Source organism: Crinia signifera, chromosome 7 (genome assembly GCF_055691185.1).
Source record: "Crinia signifera chromosome 7, ASM5569118v1, whole genome shotgun sequence".
Classification (NCBI taxonomy): domain Eukaryota; kingdom Metazoa; phylum Chordata; class Amphibia; order Anura; family Myobatrachidae; genus Crinia; species Crinia signifera.
The window spans coordinates 64,120,740-64,140,133 of NC_139223.1; the positions used below are offsets into that span (position 1 = coordinate 64,120,740).

At 41.9% G+C, this 19,394-nt stretch overlaps 1 protein-coding gene across 1 annotated transcript in view; it reads left to right on the forward strand.

Moving 5' to 3' along the window:
- SNX8 (sorting nexin 8) overlaps positions 1 to 19,047 on the forward strand; it is a 29,610-nt gene extending 10,563 nt beyond the window's left edge. Inside the window, exons 4-11 of the mRNA XM_083153243.1 lie at positions 4,901 to 5,022; positions 6,586 to 6,666; positions 10,640 to 10,800; positions 11,047 to 11,179; positions 11,747 to 11,815; positions 13,691 to 13,844; positions 14,624 to 14,769; positions 17,892 to 19,047. Coding sequence (XP_083009369.1) covers positions 4,901 to 5,022; positions 6,586 to 6,666; positions 10,640 to 10,800; positions 11,047 to 11,179; positions 11,747 to 11,815; positions 13,691 to 13,844; positions 14,624 to 14,769; positions 17,892 to 18,005 — 980 coding nt within the window. The 3' untranslated portion in view covers positions 18,006 to 19,047. The remainder of the gene's footprint in view (positions 1 to 4,900; positions 5,023 to 6,585; positions 6,667 to 10,639; positions 10,801 to 11,046; positions 11,180 to 11,746; positions 11,816 to 13,690; positions 13,845 to 14,623; positions 14,770 to 17,891) is intronic.
- Positions 19,048 to 19,394: the final 347 nt, after the last annotated feature.

A 19,394-nucleotide genomic window follows, 5' to 3' on the forward strand; every position in this document is an offset into this window, starting at 1 on the left:
AATTTATGGTGACATCAGATACAGCATACCGACGTTTCAAGGCTTGTCAGCCTTTTCTTCAGGATGCGCTGTAAAGTGCATATAGTGCTAGTGCAGTGGAATTTACAGCGCATCCTGAAGAAAAGGCTGACAAGCCTTGAAACGTCGGTATGCTGTATCTGATGTCACCATAAATTTATAAAATATAATTACAAAAATCCGCGAGTGCCGTTTTCCTTCCCCTGTGCCTGATCCCAGGACGGGGATTGCACCCTGTATCAAACGATATTAAGGGCACCGCGGTAAGTGACTACATCGTCCGGAGTGCCGAACAACACAAAAGATAATATATATATATATATATATATATATATATATATATATATATATATATATATATATATATATACTGTATATTGGACTATAAAACCAGAGTGAAAGTTAGTCTGTATCTACAAGGCAGACTATAGGAATATTTTCACAAAACTAAGTGCTGTCATGTCTTTTTTTTTTGTAAGTTGAACAAAAGTATACAAAGAATCTCTGTGTCAGAAACTTTGCCATGCATAATAGCTAATAATATCCTGGTTTTCATAATGAAAACCTTCCTGGTAAAAAATCGATGAGAATTTGGCAATTTAAATAACCCCCCCCCCTTCCGTTTCAGCAGAACCAGCAGTCACATGGCGTCAGAGCTGTGTAGATCCGTGTTTCTGTCAGTGAGATGTGACCCAGAGCTGGCCCTAGCCTAAATGATGCCCTAGGCAAGATTTTGGCTGGTGCCCCCTAGCACCGCCACTGACCCTGCTCCCTCCAATTCAAATTATGCCACACAGTAGTGCCACTTTTTTCACATTATATCATGCGATGGTGTCCCTTATTCACGTTACATCACACAGTAGTACCACTTTACCTTATGTACATTACTCCTCACATTATACCCTTAGAAAAAAAATCCATAGAAAATATTGTATTTTAAGCACCCTCCATGGCCACACTGCAACCCAGCACAAAGCAGTGTGTGCTGGGCAGAGGAGAAGAGCTGCAGCTGCTGCTGTCACTTAAGGGGAGGGGGCCCGGGGCCCCCTCAAGGCCTTTCCATCAGACTTTCGCCTTGGTAATTTGTACTTCTCTCGGCACCCCTGATAATACCACACAGTAATGCCCCTTACACATGACACCCATTATTAATGTCCTTAGAGATGCATAATGACACACATAATGCCCCTTACACATATGTTGCACATTATTAATGCCCTTATACACGACACACATAATGCCTGTTACACATGTCGCACATTATTAATGCATTTATACATGACACACATAATGCCCCTTACACATATGCCGAACACTATTGCACAACCAACTCACCTGCAGACAGCACTCGCACAGCTGCTAACACTGTGACCTCTGCCTCTGCTTGGATACAGATGTTTCCTCATACATCTTGCCTCAATAGGCCATGCAGCTCCTGGCCAGTTCTGCTAACGTTGGGTGCATTTTTTGCTGATAATTCGTCTTATTTGCATTGTTATGTGACCAGGACACACAGGGAGCTTCCGATGATTAAAATGATATGTTACAGTGATTTCCATGAATACACGATTTCATATGCAGATACAGCCTCACTCACACAGAATATAGGCATGCTGCATATCATTTTAATCAGCAGAAGCTGCTGATGCCCCTTGGCATTCCAAATGCTCTAGGCAATTGCCTAGTTTGCCTATGCCTAAGGCCGGCTCTGATGTGACCTTTGGGATGTACATTGGTTATTTTTACCTAGAATAGATTTGTTAGGAAGGATATGAAGATGGTATAATGAGACTGAGCAGTGATGGGAGTGCCACAGTCAGTGATAGGAGTGCCACAGTTACTGCTTCTCCCTCTTTGATCAGGGCTGATGTGTGAGCAGATAGTTGTATACTGCAAGATTAAATTAAGACAGAAATGGCCTGAGAAGAAATAACCGTTTATTTATCAGCAGATCAAGGGAGGAAGCCACATACTGTCCTTTTTCTGAGGATCACACAACCCTAATTGTCTGAAATGCTGTTTAACATGTTCCTGCATCATTATTAAACTTCCTTCAGATTCGGGTCTTTTGTGAAAACATGGTTTTGCTAAGTCTACATTTTAAATTGGCATCTGTCTGAAAAGATTCCCATTCCATGCGATACATTTTATTTCAGTAGTACCAAGTAAACTTAGAGATTACATTCTGTTACAGTAATACTGTAAGCCAGCAGATCTCAAACTGTGGGTCCTGACCCCAAAGTGGGTCCCGACCTTCTCAGTATGGGGTCGCCGCTCCATGTTGCTGACCATCAGGCTGATGACTTTTCTAAACTCAGTCAGTGATTCAAGGAGTCTGAAAATCTGTTAAATTGTCTATTTAGACTCCTCACATCACTCTATGCCTCCACAATGCTGCCATGTATGTGCTGTCTGCTGACTACACACGTGATGTGATGACCTTCTGCAGCAACTTGCTGGGGTCCTGTAATTATATTCACTGTCTGATGGGGTCCCAGAGCAAAATAGTTTGAGGACCCCTGGGGTCATTATTTATTCTGATACTAGAGCCCAGTGTTCCCATTGCTCCTATGCACACTCACCTTGAGAGCATTACTTGCTCTATTCAGCTGTGTATGATGCAACTTCATGTATTTGGGAAGCGTGGTTGATGTCAACAATGTATGTATTAATAACCGCTACATGTCAAATGCATTATTAATGCACAATTAATATGAGACATTTTACTAAGTTGTATGGGCATATTTACACCAGCATCTGCCATTGTATTCTTTGTAAAGGATATACCCACCCACAAGGGATGTTTTCTGATCCCTTCCCCAGCAGGGACGTGCAGTCAGGGGAGGCAGGGGAGGCAGTGCATCACCTGTCATAATTGAGGAACAAAAATACAAAGATATTTATAACGCATACACTGTGTAATAAATATCTTATTTGTATTTTTTTTCTATAAAGTATTAGGTGGTACACTGTTGTGAGGGTGGGAGGCTGCGGGAGCTGTGCCTCCCGCTGACAATTGCAAACTCTCAGCAGCGGGGGGCGGGGCTAATCACGGGCCGAAGAAGAGACTGAAAAACCCATTGAAAAACAATGGGGAAGTTGCACCTAGACATCTGCATCAGTGACAGGGATGTACCCCATACACAAGGCACACCCCTGTCACCGACAGATGTGATAGGACAGCGGATTAGGCTGTTACACACTGACAGCCTATATCCGCTGTCATGGTTGCCGGCAGGGGCGGGTTAAGAAGATCACCTCTGATACATACTACAGCTCCTAAGTACCATGTGCTGCCTCGGTGTGCCGAAGTCGGAGTCCAGTAATCTGAAACAATCCCTCCCACAACAGTGAAGTCACCGCTGGGTCAGACAGACAGGAGTGAGACAGCAGCACAGTGCACTTGTTCAGAGGTAGGAGAGCTCTCCCGAGTCCCGGCTAATAAAATCCACTCTGCCCCCGCCTGCTCTTCTCTCTCCGTGCACTGGCTTTCCCCCTCTTCTGTGAGCCAGCCTTGGCTCCAGCAAGCAAAGTATTTCAGCTGTGTCCTGCTCCGTTAAGACTGGTCAGTAGCACAGTCTGTCTGTGGCGATACTCCCTGCATCTGACTGAACTAAACAGGACAAGGTCAGCCCCTACCCCGTCCCTTATCTCTACAACCTCAGCAGCATTTCTAGGATCGTTCACCCATAAAGTATATAATGATTGATGGGGCTAGCTATGCTATGATCTGAGGTCTGTGTGTTGGGGCAGAAGAAATGGGTTCCAGAGGGAGATACAGTATCTGTGAATATAATATTAGTGAATCCTTCATGCAGCCATCACTCACAGATTAGGGGGGGGGGGGGGTTTGGGGCATTTTCTTTGGTCTATCACACCATCTGAATATAAAATACAATGTGTATGTGTATATTATTTATATATATATATATATATATATAATTATAATATATATGCAGTCCATATCATCACTGCTTCTATATAATATATACCCTGTATCTTACATACTTAGGGGGTAGTCATCAAAGCTATCACAATTGGGCATTGTGGGGATACTGTCGCTGGAGTTGCTGTATCAGGCTTTGGCGGTGGGACTCAATCCCATTTCAAAAATGGGGCCACAGAGCCTCACCAGTCTCTCACCTCACCGCACGTCACTGTTCCCCAGCTATCAGAACTGTGACTCTATGGTGTGGGGGTACTGAGCAGTGCAATAGCAGATCCTCTACTGGCATGGGAGGACGTTTGTACCAATCAGTTGCTGATTGCATTCAGTTGGGTTTATTATTTATATTTGTTCTGTGGTTGACAAGGAAAGATCATGTGATTCAGCTGTGGGAGGGAGTACGTATGAATAATTGGGGTCCTTGTTCTGGGACATCTACAGTTCTGCTAGTTAAATGGAGGGGCTGGTAAATAAAAAAAAAAAAATTACTTTGTATACTCTTATAATGAACTTTATGGGTGGTATTCAATCCCGGATGCTATTTCTGTCGGGGGAATTAGCGGCTGGTGCCTATTAAATGCTGCTGTTATCGACGGCATTGAAGGCAGATTCCGATAGAACAGATTTAACTTTAAAACAAGTTGAATCTGTGTTGACGGAAATGGCTGCGCGTTGTTGAATTCACGGCTGTTTTTCGACAATCCGTAGTTGTTCCAGACGAATTACCGACTCTCAGTACATTGAATACTGATTGTCCAGTTCCTTTTGGAAGGAACAAAAAAAGTCCCAGATTCCAACTTTCGAGACGTCCAGGCAGTCGGAATCCGGGATTGAATCCCCACCTATTAAATAGTTAATTGCCACGTACTGCTGCAGAGCCTGAAATGATAAACCGTAAAAGGCATATTCTATCTCTTTCTCTGTATATTTCACTAGCTGACCGCGAGTTTATAGAATCCCGCAGACGGGCGCTGAAGAGGTTTATTAATCTGGTGTCTAGGCACCCTTCTTTCTGGGATGACGTGCTTGTGAATATGTTCCTGTCGTATAATGGGCAGGTGAGTATAGACTAGCAAATAACATTCATTATGAAGCCTGATGTAGCATTGGGAAAGATTCCCCATCCTTCCTACAGTGATGTACTCCTGCAGTGCTTGTCCTTTAATAAGAAAGACCACAAGATTGAAAGCAGAAAATGTGTTATTCAACACCTAGGTGCTAGTTCAGCACGGATCACTAATGTGCAAGAGAATTGTGAATATATTGTTTTTTGCCATCTGTGCAATTGTGAGTAGGTCTGAGGCTTCCACTAATCTGCGACTGAGACAGGGTGGAATGGTCAGCCCAGACATCACAGACCCTCCTAGAAAATGCCTGTGTGTTTTTTTCAGACCCTCCCAGAAAAATTTCAGGTTTCCACCCCCCAAATGCCGGTTTCCTGTCAGTCAAACTCCACCCACATTGCTTTTACGATCCATAATCATTTTCAGTGGCTACAGTATTTCCCCTCCCGCAATGCGTACGGTATGCATGCGCAGTCGTTCAATAATCGTTCAATTTTCAAATTCTCTGATTAGCGATCTATGCTGAATTAGCCCCATAGGAGGGGATTTAGGATAAAGGGGCAGATGTATAAACGTGGCTCGAGAGTTCTGTAAATATAATACATTTAAATAGCAGTAGTGCAGCTAATGCATATATCGCTGTTTCATAAATCTGCCCCATCGTTCTAGCTTCAACCTTAAAGTTTTGATCTACAGTAAAACCCTTCCTAAAGGGTTTTACTCCCGTAAAGTATTTGACCTTCTAGGAGTATCGCCAATATTAAGTGTGTAACTTTGTTCTACATTTTTCAGTCAGTATGATATTGAACTGTGGAGCCATTTTTTTTGTTGTCACTGTCCATTTGATAACCAGGGCAGGTTTGTAAAAAGAAATTATGGTGGTGATTCTGATTGGTTTGCAAAGCACATTTGGTTTGCTAATGGACAAAACCATGTGCACTGCAGGTGGGGCTGATAAAACATGTGCAGAGAGAGTTAGATTTGGGTGGGGTGTGTACTTCAAACTATATATTGCAGTGTTAAAATAAAGCTGCCAGTATTTATCCTGCACAGAAACAAAATAAATCACCCAAATCTAACTCTCTGCACATGTTACATCTGCCCCACCTGCAGTACACATGGTTTTGTCCATTAGCAAACCAAATGTGCTTTGCGAGCCAACATTAATCATCCCATATGTCTTAGTGAGGATACATGAGGCCTACAGAAAACCGTATAACCTGTGATTCTGAATGCAGGCATATGACAGCTTGTGTGCAATGTAAATCACACACATCACGTTCTGAAGGTTCCACTGCACTGAGGCACTGGAACACTGGAATATCTTCCTCTGCATCAGAAAAAGACAGATGCACTGTATCAGACTTTCTAAAGAGGATGTTATAGAATGTACTACAAAATATCCAGAATCTAAATATGGGCATCCGTATGTTCTCTATTGAAGGTTTGATGCATCTGAAAGTGTGATATTCTGAAACATCTGTGTGATGCTCATGTTTGCTCAAGGCAATATATGGCTATCTTACAGAGTTGTCTTTGTTTTTTCTTTTGGTTTAGGATATACAGAATAAAATGCGTGAATCTATCCGTGGGGTAGGAGATGAATACTTAACGTCTAATCTTGCTGCACAAGCCAAGGTATGTATCATTTATGTGTAGGATAATGATAAGTTTAGATAATTGTATCCCTGACATGAGACTCAGACTTTCCGCACAGTATAGAATTTTCTCTGCAGATTAATGAATATTATTTTACCTGTTGTACATGGCTGCAATCAGAAGCCATGCTAAGTAAATGGCTGTTTCACCAACAGTCTATAGCTGACCAGTCTATTGTTCCGTACACTAGAAGGGCACTGGGCTCCTCTGCTTGAGTATTATACACTGTAAAGTCTCATGAAGAGTGCTTTCTTCCCTCATGCTTTCATTTCTTTCCATCACTTAAACCAGGCATTCCCAACCTTGGTCCTCAAGGCACACTAACTCTGCAGGTTTTAGTGATATCCAGGCTTCGGCACAGATGGTTAAATCAAAATAACTGAGGTACTAATTAAGCCTATGGGGGGGATCTTAGAATGCACACTCTATTTACATGAGGCGCTATCATGCTGGGACTTGTAGTTCTGCAAAGAAAAACACATGGTGCAGATGCACACTCCATATTATTAATCAATAATAGAGGTTCTTGGTATATTCATTGGCCAAGAAATATTTGCCCACCAACCAGCTTCACGGTGACCTCATTTCTGGTACTAAGCTTGAATCTGGGATGTGGAACCCCAAAAAGGCCGGCATAAGCCAGTCACCTCAGGGCAGCACACAAGTGAAAAACTAAGCTATAAGTGTATTAATAAGAAAGAAGCAGAAGCTAGAGGTTAAAAACCGAAGTGCTAGAAAGTATAATGTTAGTGGAAAATAAATAGTGCTAAATAAATGTTAGGGTGTGCCACCCTGAAGGCAACTCAGCCACACCAACCCAAGGTCCAACCAATTCCTTGGGTTGGTGAACATGCTTGGGATAAGCATATTGATATCCTTACAAAAAAATAAGGATCAAATATGGTTTGAGGTAACATGTTTAAAAAAGGGGCAGACTAGATGGGCCAAGTGGTTCTTATCTGCCGTCAAATTCTATGTTTCTATGTTTCAAGTCCCCTTGGGTTGGTGTGGCTGAGTTGCTTTCGGGGGTGGCACACCCTAACATTTATTTAGCATTATTTATTTTCCACTTTGCAGTACTAATTAAGTCACCTGGGCTGTTAGTGCCTTGAGTACCAAGTTTGTGCATTCCTGATTTATACATAATCTCCTCACTGTCAACATCATCACTAAACCTGGCTGCCCTTCTTGTTGGGGGTTATAACTGCTGACACAGCAATGTTTATAAACCTGCAATGTTTTGTACTGTAAAACCCTTTTATTCTTGTTTGTACATACCGTTTCTGTATATGAACTGTGAGGTATTGTGGATATCTTGTGGTGACATGTAGGGTTACCACCTCATCCCTTTAATTCCGGACACATATTAATTACACAGGTTCCAGGGGAAATGGAGTTTTGAAGTCAGCCAGCCACAGAACTGAGGTGGTAGCCCTAGTGACTTGTCATCATTTTATTATAATTGTGTGTGTGTATATGTGTGTGTGTGTGTGTGTGTGTGTGTGTGTGTGTATATATATATATATATATATATATATATATATATATATATATATATATATATATATAGACACAGGGAAGAAGGAGCGCACACATGAGCTAGATATAAAATATTTACTAGAGAGAAATAAACATGTAAGCTCAAAGCATATAAAAGTAGATAAAGCCAGCATGAGAATAGTCACCGACAGTATAGCATGCTGAAAGGTACGGGATCTGGGGACTCCAGGCAATTCCGACCACGATGTAACCAGCAGCAAAAGTTCTCACATATATGGGATGTTAATGGCACGGGATCTGGGGACTCCAGCAACTTCCGACCAATGATGGACAAATGGGTGACACAGCTCAAGGCAAGGCACGCTGAAAGACCGGGACCTGGGGACTCCAGACTCTCCGACCACGATGAAGCAGCGGCAGCGGCGGCGTTCTCAGCACGGCATACAACAGACGGACACAAGACAGCAGCGGTGATAGGATACGTCAGGATACGTCAGGAAAGGCAGGCCCCAACGCGTTTCGTCCTGGGACTTCGTCAGGAGGCGTGTCTAAGGTAAGTATGGTCTAGGTTTAAATAGCCAGCTAATTAACGTCAATATCAAACAGCCTATGCTCGTTCACAAATTTGACAGGCTAAATCACACTATATAAAGAATACAGAGACTCAGAGGATTTTTAACAAATTACAACCAACGGAATAAACATCGCAGGTTGAAGTTACAGCATAAATATATAGAAATAAAAATAAAAAAAACACTCTAATCTCAGTGAGATTATATTTTAATGAAGAATACAAATATGAATGCATAAAAAAGACTATAAAAGCCATATCTAAATTTAACTACATATAGCAGTATAATTAAATCATTAATTTATTAATTCCATACAGCTAATTATTAGTATTGATAAATAACCATGTGGTATACCACTTTACTAATATCTGTGAGATGAGAAAGAAAAATCGGGAACAAGAAGAGAAAATACATATTAGAAAACATGAATGAATAACTAAAATATCACATTATGTAAAGTATAAACATGTCAATAAATATATCATAAAAATCAGATAAATGAATGAATATAAGGAGAATGGACATTGAACTACACAATGGCCCAGCAAGAGCATGACCACTATAGGGAAAGTGCACTATAGTGGTCATGCTCTTGCTGGGCCATTGTGTAGTTCAATGTCCATTCTCCTTATATTCATTCATTTATCTGATTTTTATGATATATTTATTGACATGTTTATACTTTACATAATGTGATATTTTAGTTATTCATTCATGTTTTCTAATATGTATTTTCTCTTCTTGTTCCCGATTTTTCTTTCTCATCTCACAGATATTAGTAAAGTGGTATACCACATGGTTATTTATCAATACTAATAATTAGCTGTATGGAATTAATAAATTAATGATTTAATTATACTGCTATATGTAGTTAAATTTAGATATGGCTTTTATAGTCTTTTTTATGCATTCATATTTGTATTCTTCATTAAAATATAATCTCACTGAGATTAGAGTGTTTTTTTTATTTTTATTTCTATATATTTATGCTGTAACTTCAACCTGCGATGTTTATTCCGTTGGTTGTAATTTGTTAAAAATCCTCTGAGTCTCTGTATTCTCTGTATTCTTTATATAGTGTGATTTAGCCTGTCAAATTTGTGAACGAGCATAGGCTGTTTGATATTGACGTTAATTAGCTGGCTATTTAAACCTAGACCATACTTACCTTAGACACGCCTCCTGACGAAGTCCCAGGACGAAACGCGTTGGGGCGTGCCTTTCCTGACGTATCCTGACGTATCCTATCACCGCTGCTGTCTTGTGTCCGTCTGTTGTATGCCGTGCTGAGAACGCCGCCGCTGCCGCTGCTTCATCGTGGTCGGAGAGTCTGGAGTCCCCAGGTCCCGGTCTTTCAGCGTGCCTTGCCTTGAGCTGTGTCACCCATTTGTCCATCATTGGTCGGAAGTTGCTGGAGTCCCCAGATCCCGTGCCATTAACATCCCATATATGTGAGAACTTTTGCTGCTGGTTACATCGTGGTCGGAATTGCCTGGAGTCCCCAGATCCCGTACCTTTCAGCATGCTATACTGTCGGTGGCTATTCTCATGCTGGCTTTATCTACTTTTATATGCTTTGAGCTTACATGTTTATTTCTCTCTAGTAAATATTTTATATCTAGCTCATGTGTGCGCTCCTTCTTCCCTGTGTCCACATTTCCATTATACCTGAGGTCCGACTAGCCTCTTTTGGAGTGAGCTGCACTGCATATACACTGATTTATTGGTGTTGCAGACGTGAAGCCATTTGATATTTAAAGTGTTGCGCAGAATTTCTTTGTCTATATATATATATATATTTCAGTATTTCTTTTCCATGATTTGCACATTTTGAGCTGGAATTTTCCTGACATCCTGTCTTTTTGCTGCTGTCCTGTCAGGATTTCCTCCCGGCTGATATCCAAGTTCAGTTTGCAGCCAGCAGAGAGTTGATCAGGAACATCTTCAACAGCTTTTACAAGTTGCGGGATCGAGCTGAAAGAATGGCTGCACGAGCCATTGATAACGCCACTGACCTTCTAGGCTTTGGCAAGGAACTAAGGTAAAGCCATCATGCCCATAAAATATTTAGCATCATTAACCGTTTGAGTGCCAATGTTGCAATGAGAGATGTGCAAAATATTCTGTTCTCATCCTCTGAAAAGGTAAAAACAGATGTAAGATATGAATATAAATGGCTTGGGTCTGTGGTGCCTGAGTGAGCCCCTATTTTAGCTTGGAACATATGCTTGGCGTTTATGCACAATGACGTAATTGACCATTCCATCTGCTACTTCTTCTTGTTTAGTGCCTTGGGTTCTGACACTACTCCACTGCCCTCCTGGGCCTCACGCACGCACAGCTCTTGGGGTGCATTGAAACAGGCACTTAAGGGGTTGTCTGTTGAATTTGCTCTGCTTGCTGACAAAGCTGCACAGCAGGTATGTGATACTTACCGCACATCATACTCCTCCACTGTTGCAGATCTCCTGATTTTTTTTCTTCAGGCCAGTTCTAGATTTGCTAAATATATATATATATTTTCTGTACATTTGGCAGCATAGAGACCTAGAATTTCACAGCAGATAAGAACCACTTGGCCCATGTACACATTCGCTTACAGACTAGGGCTCATTTTTGTAGGGAGCCAATTAACCTACCAGTATATTTTTGGATTGTGGGAGGAAACCGGAGTACCCTGAGGAAACACAACGCAAGCACCAGGAGAATATACAAACTCCACACAGTTAGGGCCATGGTGGGAATTGTATCCATGATCTCAGTGCTGTAAGGTAGTGCAGCTAACCATTACACCGTGCAGTGTATTCGACATGACAAACGGAGATGCAGTAGTCTCTATACATCTGTCTTTAATACAAACAATGGGTTTACTCTCTATGTTTACTCTCTATGTTTACTCTCTATGTTTAGAACCAGAAAGTAGTACTGACATGTGTTTGATGGTATATATGCTAATTTCTTTCTATTTTGGTCCTAATCGTTTATAGGGTAGACTTGAAGAAATTGATGTGGTAGAGAAGTTAAATCTTTTCTTGGATCTCCTTCAGTCATATAAAGTAAGTGGCATCACATTATAGTTTTGTTTTATACTGTCAGTGTTCATTGTCTTGGTTCTGGAGCAGTCAGTAGATAACAAAAGGAAAACTTTCCAAATGTGGTCATTATTACTCCCAACAAGTTAGAAGTACCTTTTTAAAGTCACTCTGTTTAAGTAAAGCTGAGGTTTAATATTGCTGCGCTGGGCCTATCGCATAGAATAATGTCTGTATGATGTTACATGGCATCTATGGTTTATGGCTAGTCCAGGTTACAGTATGTGTGTCTTCAGAAGACCGCGAGGGATGGCTCTACCACGTCTGTTATTCCATGAGCAGAAATTACATCAAAGCAATCATTTACTTAGATATCACCTGAAATATGGATTATTTGTAATCAGGGGAGTTAGCCAATGAACAATAGGCAGCATTTACATAAAAACTAATGAATATTTTTCTTGTGTTTCTTTTTTTTTTTCATGTTTTAAGAAAATGTTTTCAAGTATATTTTAGTATGACATTTTGGTACTCTTTACCTAGAACGGCGCCCGTCGCGGGCATCGCGGGTACATTTATGCCTGCCCGCGACGCGACCGACGCGATGCCCGCGATTTTCCCATTGAAAACCATGTTAAACCTGAAAAATCGCGTCGGTCGCGTCGCGGCCGGCCATAAACGTACCCGCGATGCCCGCGACGCGATGCTCCCGATTTCCCATAGGAAGCAATGTTAAAAGCCGCGATGGACCCGATTTTAGTGTTAAATGCCTCAATCCACCCGATTTGGCCATAGGAATCAATGTTAAATGGGCTACAGAGCCCATTAACCCTTAAATGTCCCCCCAAATTTTTAACGCCACCCCACGATCAACGCCAACCCGAAGCGTTAATTGAGACTTTCTTTATCATATACACCTAATAAAATATGCTATCTTTGTGTTCATAAGTAATATATGAGTAAAGGTGCATACACAAGGTACAGTTTGAGCTGATTTTGACTATATAGTCAAAATCGGAAAGGAAGTTAGCACAAATAGCTCATTGTGTGTTTATATAGCTTGCAATGCACAGCCCCATGGGATCAGCATTGTGAGAAAGCAAGTAACTGTGCAAGCAAGCCAATTTTTGGCTATATTGTAGACAGTCTAGTGTTCTAGTATAGTCAAAATTGTGCTCAACTAAATATAGTTATAATCTCAAGGAAATATACTGTAGTCAAGATTGCATGGCTCTGGGGAGTTCAAATATATATTGCATAGTCAAAATCGTACATAGCCAAAATCTCACCTTGTGTGTGTGCGCACCTTTTAGTAAGACCAGGTTTTTAAACTGCTCCACTTAAAGCAGATCATTGTGGAGTTTACAGTAAATAACTGATTCAATTAGGTTTAGGTTCTATTTTGAAAAACTTATGAAGTTTCTGAAGACTTCCCCATGTGTCAGCTTTGGAATCTAGTGGCAGATCTACAGTAGGTAGCGAGCAGGAGAGATATTTAGGTGGCACTTATGCCGTGTTCTCACTGCGCTGGACCCCCGTTCTCACTGCAAGGCAAATTCCCGGGTGAAGAAGTTCTACCCGGAAATTTGCCTTTTAACACGGGTTTTTCGGCAGTGTGAACGGGTCGACCCGTGTCTGCACACCCGGATCTCAGACACGGGTAAAAAGAAGGGTTTTACCTGTGTCTGAGATCCGGGTATGTGACCCGTTCACACTGCCAAAAATCCCGTGTTAAAAGGAAAATTCCCGGGTCTACATGCTAGACCCGGGAATTTGGCTGCAGTGAGAACGGGGTATAAAACACTTTTCCATTAATCCTTATGCGGCTACAAGTCCTGCATGCTTAATAGAGGATTTTTGCTTGTACCACTCACAATAAGACTTTTGTGCCCCATACAGGACCTTTGCGAGCGCCATGAGAAAGGGGTACTGCACAAGCACCAAAAAGCCTTACATAAATACAGTCTTATGAAGAAGCAAATGATCAGCGCCACCGTGCAGAATAAGGAGACGGAGTCTGTGGAGCAGCTGGAGTCTCGCATTGTTGAGGCAAGTTCACCCCCCAACAAAAATACTAGACCAATACAAGCTTCAACTATAAAGTTCACATATTTATCTGGCCTTTTACCCATTGTGTCAACGTTGCTGAAACCAATCCTAAAAATATCCACTAAAAATGCCGGCATCGCTCACAGCGACTGTACTTTTAATATAAATAAATACAAATACAGCCAAGTCAATTAATTGAAGTTTAGTTAAATATTGCACCCAAAAAAAGAACTGCGAGGGACGCTGGCATTTTTAACAGATATTTTGAGGATCTCTCACAGCAACGTTGGCAATCAAAGGAGGGGGATTTACTAAAATGGGAGTTCTATGTCACATGGGATGTTGCTATGGGCAACCAATCAGAATCTACTCCTTTATTTAGCACCTTCTAGAAGATAGTTGATAGTATCTGATTGGGTGCCTATCCCATGTGAAAACTCCCATCTTGGTAATTTTCCCCAAAGGGTTTAGTAAAACGGTTTGCTTGGCAATTTTCACATCTATTTTGACAAATTCCCTTGGCACTCAAAGAGATCAAATAAACTTCCTCCGTGGCCTGTTCTTCAGATCGAAAACATTTCTCACATCTTTTTTGAATTTTAGAATCACCCTATTAATTAACCTTATTGCAGATTGCCCTTTGTTTTCCAGATGCCTTCATTGTCATTTTGTTTCTTTTTTTAGTTTTGAATAATTTTTTTTTTTTTAGCAAAACACTTTTTTTCATTTCTGCTTCGTAAATTAAGGGGCTTTTTCAGGAACTTCTGTTTTACTTTTAGCAAGAAAATGCAATCATCGTCATGGAGCTGAGGAATTACTTCTCCTTGTTTTGTTTGCATCAAGAAACACAACTTATCCACATCTACTTACCCCTCACCTCCCACATACTTGGGGCATTTGTGAATTCACAGATTCAGGGACACAAAGAGGTTAGTACCATAGTAAAGAACTAGCCTTTTTTTTTTTTTATGAATTCTTTATTTTCAATTACCATGTTAATTTAAGTGTCAAACAAATAATCATAAAAGCCTGGTATATATATATATATATATATATATATATATATATATATATATATATATATATATATATATATATATATATATATATATATATATATATATATTAATATGGAACAATATATATGTAACAATACTCTTCTGACAGTCGGAAATATCGGCACACACCTATTAAATGCGCCGCGGATCGGCGAAAAAACGGCCATGAATTCGACAATTTAGTGGCTGTTTTCGTCAATGCAGATTTGAGGTTTTTTAAAAGCTGAATTTAAGGAAAATGGACGCTAAATTCACGGTCATTTATTTGCAAATCTGCAGGCTACATCGGAAAATTTCAGAGAGTTGGATATATTAAATAGGCTGAATGTAAATTCTACCTATTATCGCAAACAGTATCCATATATTGACTACCCTCTTTGAGACAATGGTAATGTTATGTAATCCTAAGAAAAAGAGGAACACATACAAGTAAAGCAGAAGTGGGACAAATGGAAAGAGGGTGGAAGAGTAGAAAAAAGGGGGTATAGGTGAAAATCTTTTTACAGTCCCTAAAATCTATAGATGCGGCAAGTCAAAAGGGTCAAGCTTCTTCAGGGGTATATCCAGGTCATGACAGAACAGTAGGGACCAAAGCCTTTTAAGTAGGGAACTTTTTAAATACTATCCAGCCAAACCACATACAGTACCTTGAAACAGATTGTTTTTCAGGGATGGACTAGTAAATGTCATCCATTGCCATATAGAAGTCCGAACGCTGACATCACTCTAATACCGTAGGTGGAGAATGTGATCTCCGTCTCACCCCGAGGACTGCCCTAGCCGCATTGCTAAAGTGCCTAAGCAGGGAGTGTTTATATTTATATATAGCAGGCATGTCCGAACTATGGCCCTCCAGCTGTTGTGAAACTACAAGCCCCATTATGCCTTGCCATAGTTTTGCTATTAGGCAAAGCTAAAACAATGGCAAGGCATGCTGGGATGTGTAGTTTCACAACAGCTGGAGGGCCACAGTTTGGACATGCCTGATATATAGGAATGTAAGAGTGAGACAACAACCAAAAATCAGGAGCCTCTGGGCCAGGTGAGCCTTAAATATCCATAGTTTGCTTTCTAATACTGTCCCAGCATTAGGTTATCAATGGGCAGTCCCAACATATGTGAAGCCTGAGCACGATTATATCTCTGGCAGAGAGGAAACTCCTGGATAAACTTTGTGTCGGGAAGTAGGCCATCTATATGGTATATGTACCGTACAGGGCCGGCGCCACCACTAGGCAAATCTAGGCATTTGCCTAGGGCGCCGGCCACTGGAGGGCGGCATTTTGCCGCGGGGGTACCTGACTGTCCTGCGGCGCTGTGTAGTTAAAGCTGGCGGCGGCAGCGGGGAGTCCCTGCCGCGGGGGTACCTGACTGTCCTGTGGCGCTGTGTAGTTATAGCTGGCGGCGGCGGCAGCGGGGAGTCCCTGCCGCGGGGGTACCTGACTGTCCTGCGGCGCTGTGTAGTTAAAGCTGGCGGCGGCAGCAGCGGGGAGTCCCTGCCGCGGGGGTACCTGACTGTCCTGCGGCGCTGTGTAGTTAAAGCTGGCGGCGGCAGCGGGGAGTCCCTGCCGTCAATAAGAAGAAATAACCAGCGCTATCCCTGTCCGCACGCTGATTGGCTGTGCGGGCAGTGTTTTCACAACAGAAGCGCTTCCGCATAGCGGATAGCGCTGGTTATTTCTTCTTATTGACGACAGGGATCCCCCGCTGCCGCCGCCGCCAGCTTTAACTACAGAGCGCCGCAGGACAGGACAGGTACCCCCCCACACACCTCCCCCACCTCCCCCGGCACCGGGGCGCCCCCACCCCGACTCGCCTGGGGCGCTCCGGTGCCTTGCGCCGGCCCTGGTACCGTATCACGTTGCCCTAATGCTTGTCGACCTTTTGACCCTGTTGACTTTAGGCATGTCCACCTTTTTCATGTGTCCACATATGCCCTGTTGACCATCAGTGGTCAACTTTAATTTGGTCGCCCAATGACCCTTGCCTATCTATACCATCTGGATAATAATTTGAATTACATTGCATCTCTCCTACTTCCATACTATGGGCCTTATTCTAGTTCACTCTTAGAGGCAAATTCCTTCTTAGCTGGACAAAACCATGTGCAGTGCAGGTGGGGCAGATGTAACGTGCACAGAGATTTAGCTTTGTGTAAGTTATTTTGTTTCTGTGCAGGGAAAATACGGACTGCTTTATTTTTACACTGCAATATAGATCTCACTTTGAAGTAAATCTCCACCCAAATCTAATTCTCTCTGCACAAGTAACATCTGCCCCACCTGCAGTGCACATGGTTTTGTCCATCTAAGAAGGAATTTGCCTCTAAGAGTGAACTAGAAGGCCCTGTGTGAGCATACACTAGTTGTCTGGTAGATCTTGGCCCATTTCACAGTTGACCCCTTAGCAGAACAGTCTCTCTCCCTTGTTTCTTGGTATGTAGGAGCAGGGGACAGAAGGGCTTTCTTTAATAGAATTTGGTTTAAGTTAGAGATGATGTGAGTGGGGTATGAGGGTTGAGAGCACACCTTTTCAAAGGTGGTGAATGGCCTACCCCAGTCCAAAGGCCCCCTAATGATAGGATATAGTGACGTAGCTGCATAGAACCAAAAATCAAACCTACTGTAAGTAGCCCAGATACCCCAGAAAGTTGCTCAAACAATTTCAGGAAAATGTGTGTGTCACGTGGCATGTTCTGGTAATACCCCCTAGGCCCAACTACAACCTTTATTTTCTTCCAAAGAGTAGGGTCACCAGTGTATGTGTCAATCTCCCAATATCAGAGAGCCAGGTGTTACAGTGTAGGCAAAGTCCTGAAGACACAGATTCAAGAATTACCCATTGCTTACTGGCAGGGTCCCATGTCACTTCTTGCAGACCCCTAAGCCCATGTCTTGTGGCAATCTAGCCAATATTTGATACAACTCCCCTAAAATATTTCCATTGCACATAAGGACTGAACATTGGATGATTTCGTGTGTTTTGTTTTCCAGATGAACCAAGTCTGGAATGATCTGAAGCCGAAGCTGAATTGTCTCTTTGTGGGTTCCTCCAGCCTGTCCACTCCACCTCTGTCCCCAGAGGAACGGCACTTTTTCTCCCGCTAGTATTAATTATACTATGGGATACAAATAGAGCAGATTGCATGGCCTTGGACACTCCTTCTGGATTACTTAAGTTGTGGGAAAAACTGCAAATAATGTCGACTTGGTCTATTAGTGCCAACATTGCTCACACACAGGAAGAGCTGAACTGATACTTCTGTTAATCACTCCTGTTCATTCACTGAGAACCAGTGACATCGCCGAGCCATGAAGTGGAACCAATCTTCATGATGTTATTGGTTCTAAAGTATCAGTAACATCTGTTCTACCAAACTCCACTGTGTAGGTGACAGGAGCACTGGAACGCTTGCATGTCTGCCTTTGTTATGGTGTTATGTGACCACAAGTTATTTACATATATTGGTTTATTATGCTGCTTCTGATATTTCAAACATACCTGTATTAGATAATGCTGCTTCTTATTGTTTGGGGGGGAAACAATGAAACAATGAAACAAAAGGATAAGTCATTGGCAAAATCCAATATGAAACAAAAATGGAATTCAAGATGTTTTGGCGTTGATGTACTAAGCCACGAAGATAGACAAAGTACCAGCCAATCAGCTCCTAACTGCCATGTTACTGGGTTTGAAAAAATGACAGGAGCTAATTGGCTGATACTTTATTTCTCCACCTTTTCTCTCTACAAGGCTCATTACATCTGGCCCTTTACATGAAAGACCTAATAAAATGGTCACAAATCTATCTGCAAATGTTTCAGAGTTAAGCAAGAGATATCAGAACTATTTTACGTTTTGTATGGTGTAGGAATGTTTGCATAGATCTGTGCATGTTACAGATGTTTAGATTTCATTTGTGTCAGAGAATCAGCTTCTTAAACACTAATGAATGACCCTTGTGTACCAGACATGTATTGTTATTCCTTATACTGGACACATGGATTATGCCTGTGGGCTTTACCATGCTCTTAGTGATTTCATAATGATTTGTGTCATTCTAGCACCCGCCATCTCTGAAAACCCATGCAGTTCCTCTTCCCTGCCTGGGGTGTCGTTGTCTGCTGTAGTTCTTCTAGCACAGTGTGGTCTGTATATCAGCACTGATATGCAAACAAGACCTGTGCTAGAAACACCACAGCAGACAGCGACACCCCAGGCAGGGAAGAGGAACTACATGGGGTTTCGAAGATGGCGGGTGCTAGAATAAACACTAATGACGGAAGACTCACTACTTACACTGACTTGCACTGCTATGTCTATTTCCTTACTGTATAGTATTTCTTCTTCTGTTTTATGGATTCTGAGCACCTCTCAGCATCTGTGACAGTGATGGCTACTGCTTGCTCGGGCATCACATGTTGTCCTCAAATGGGCTAGCTGCAGCCCAACTGACCAAACGTATTTTGCCTCTTTGATCTTCGTCATGAGTACTC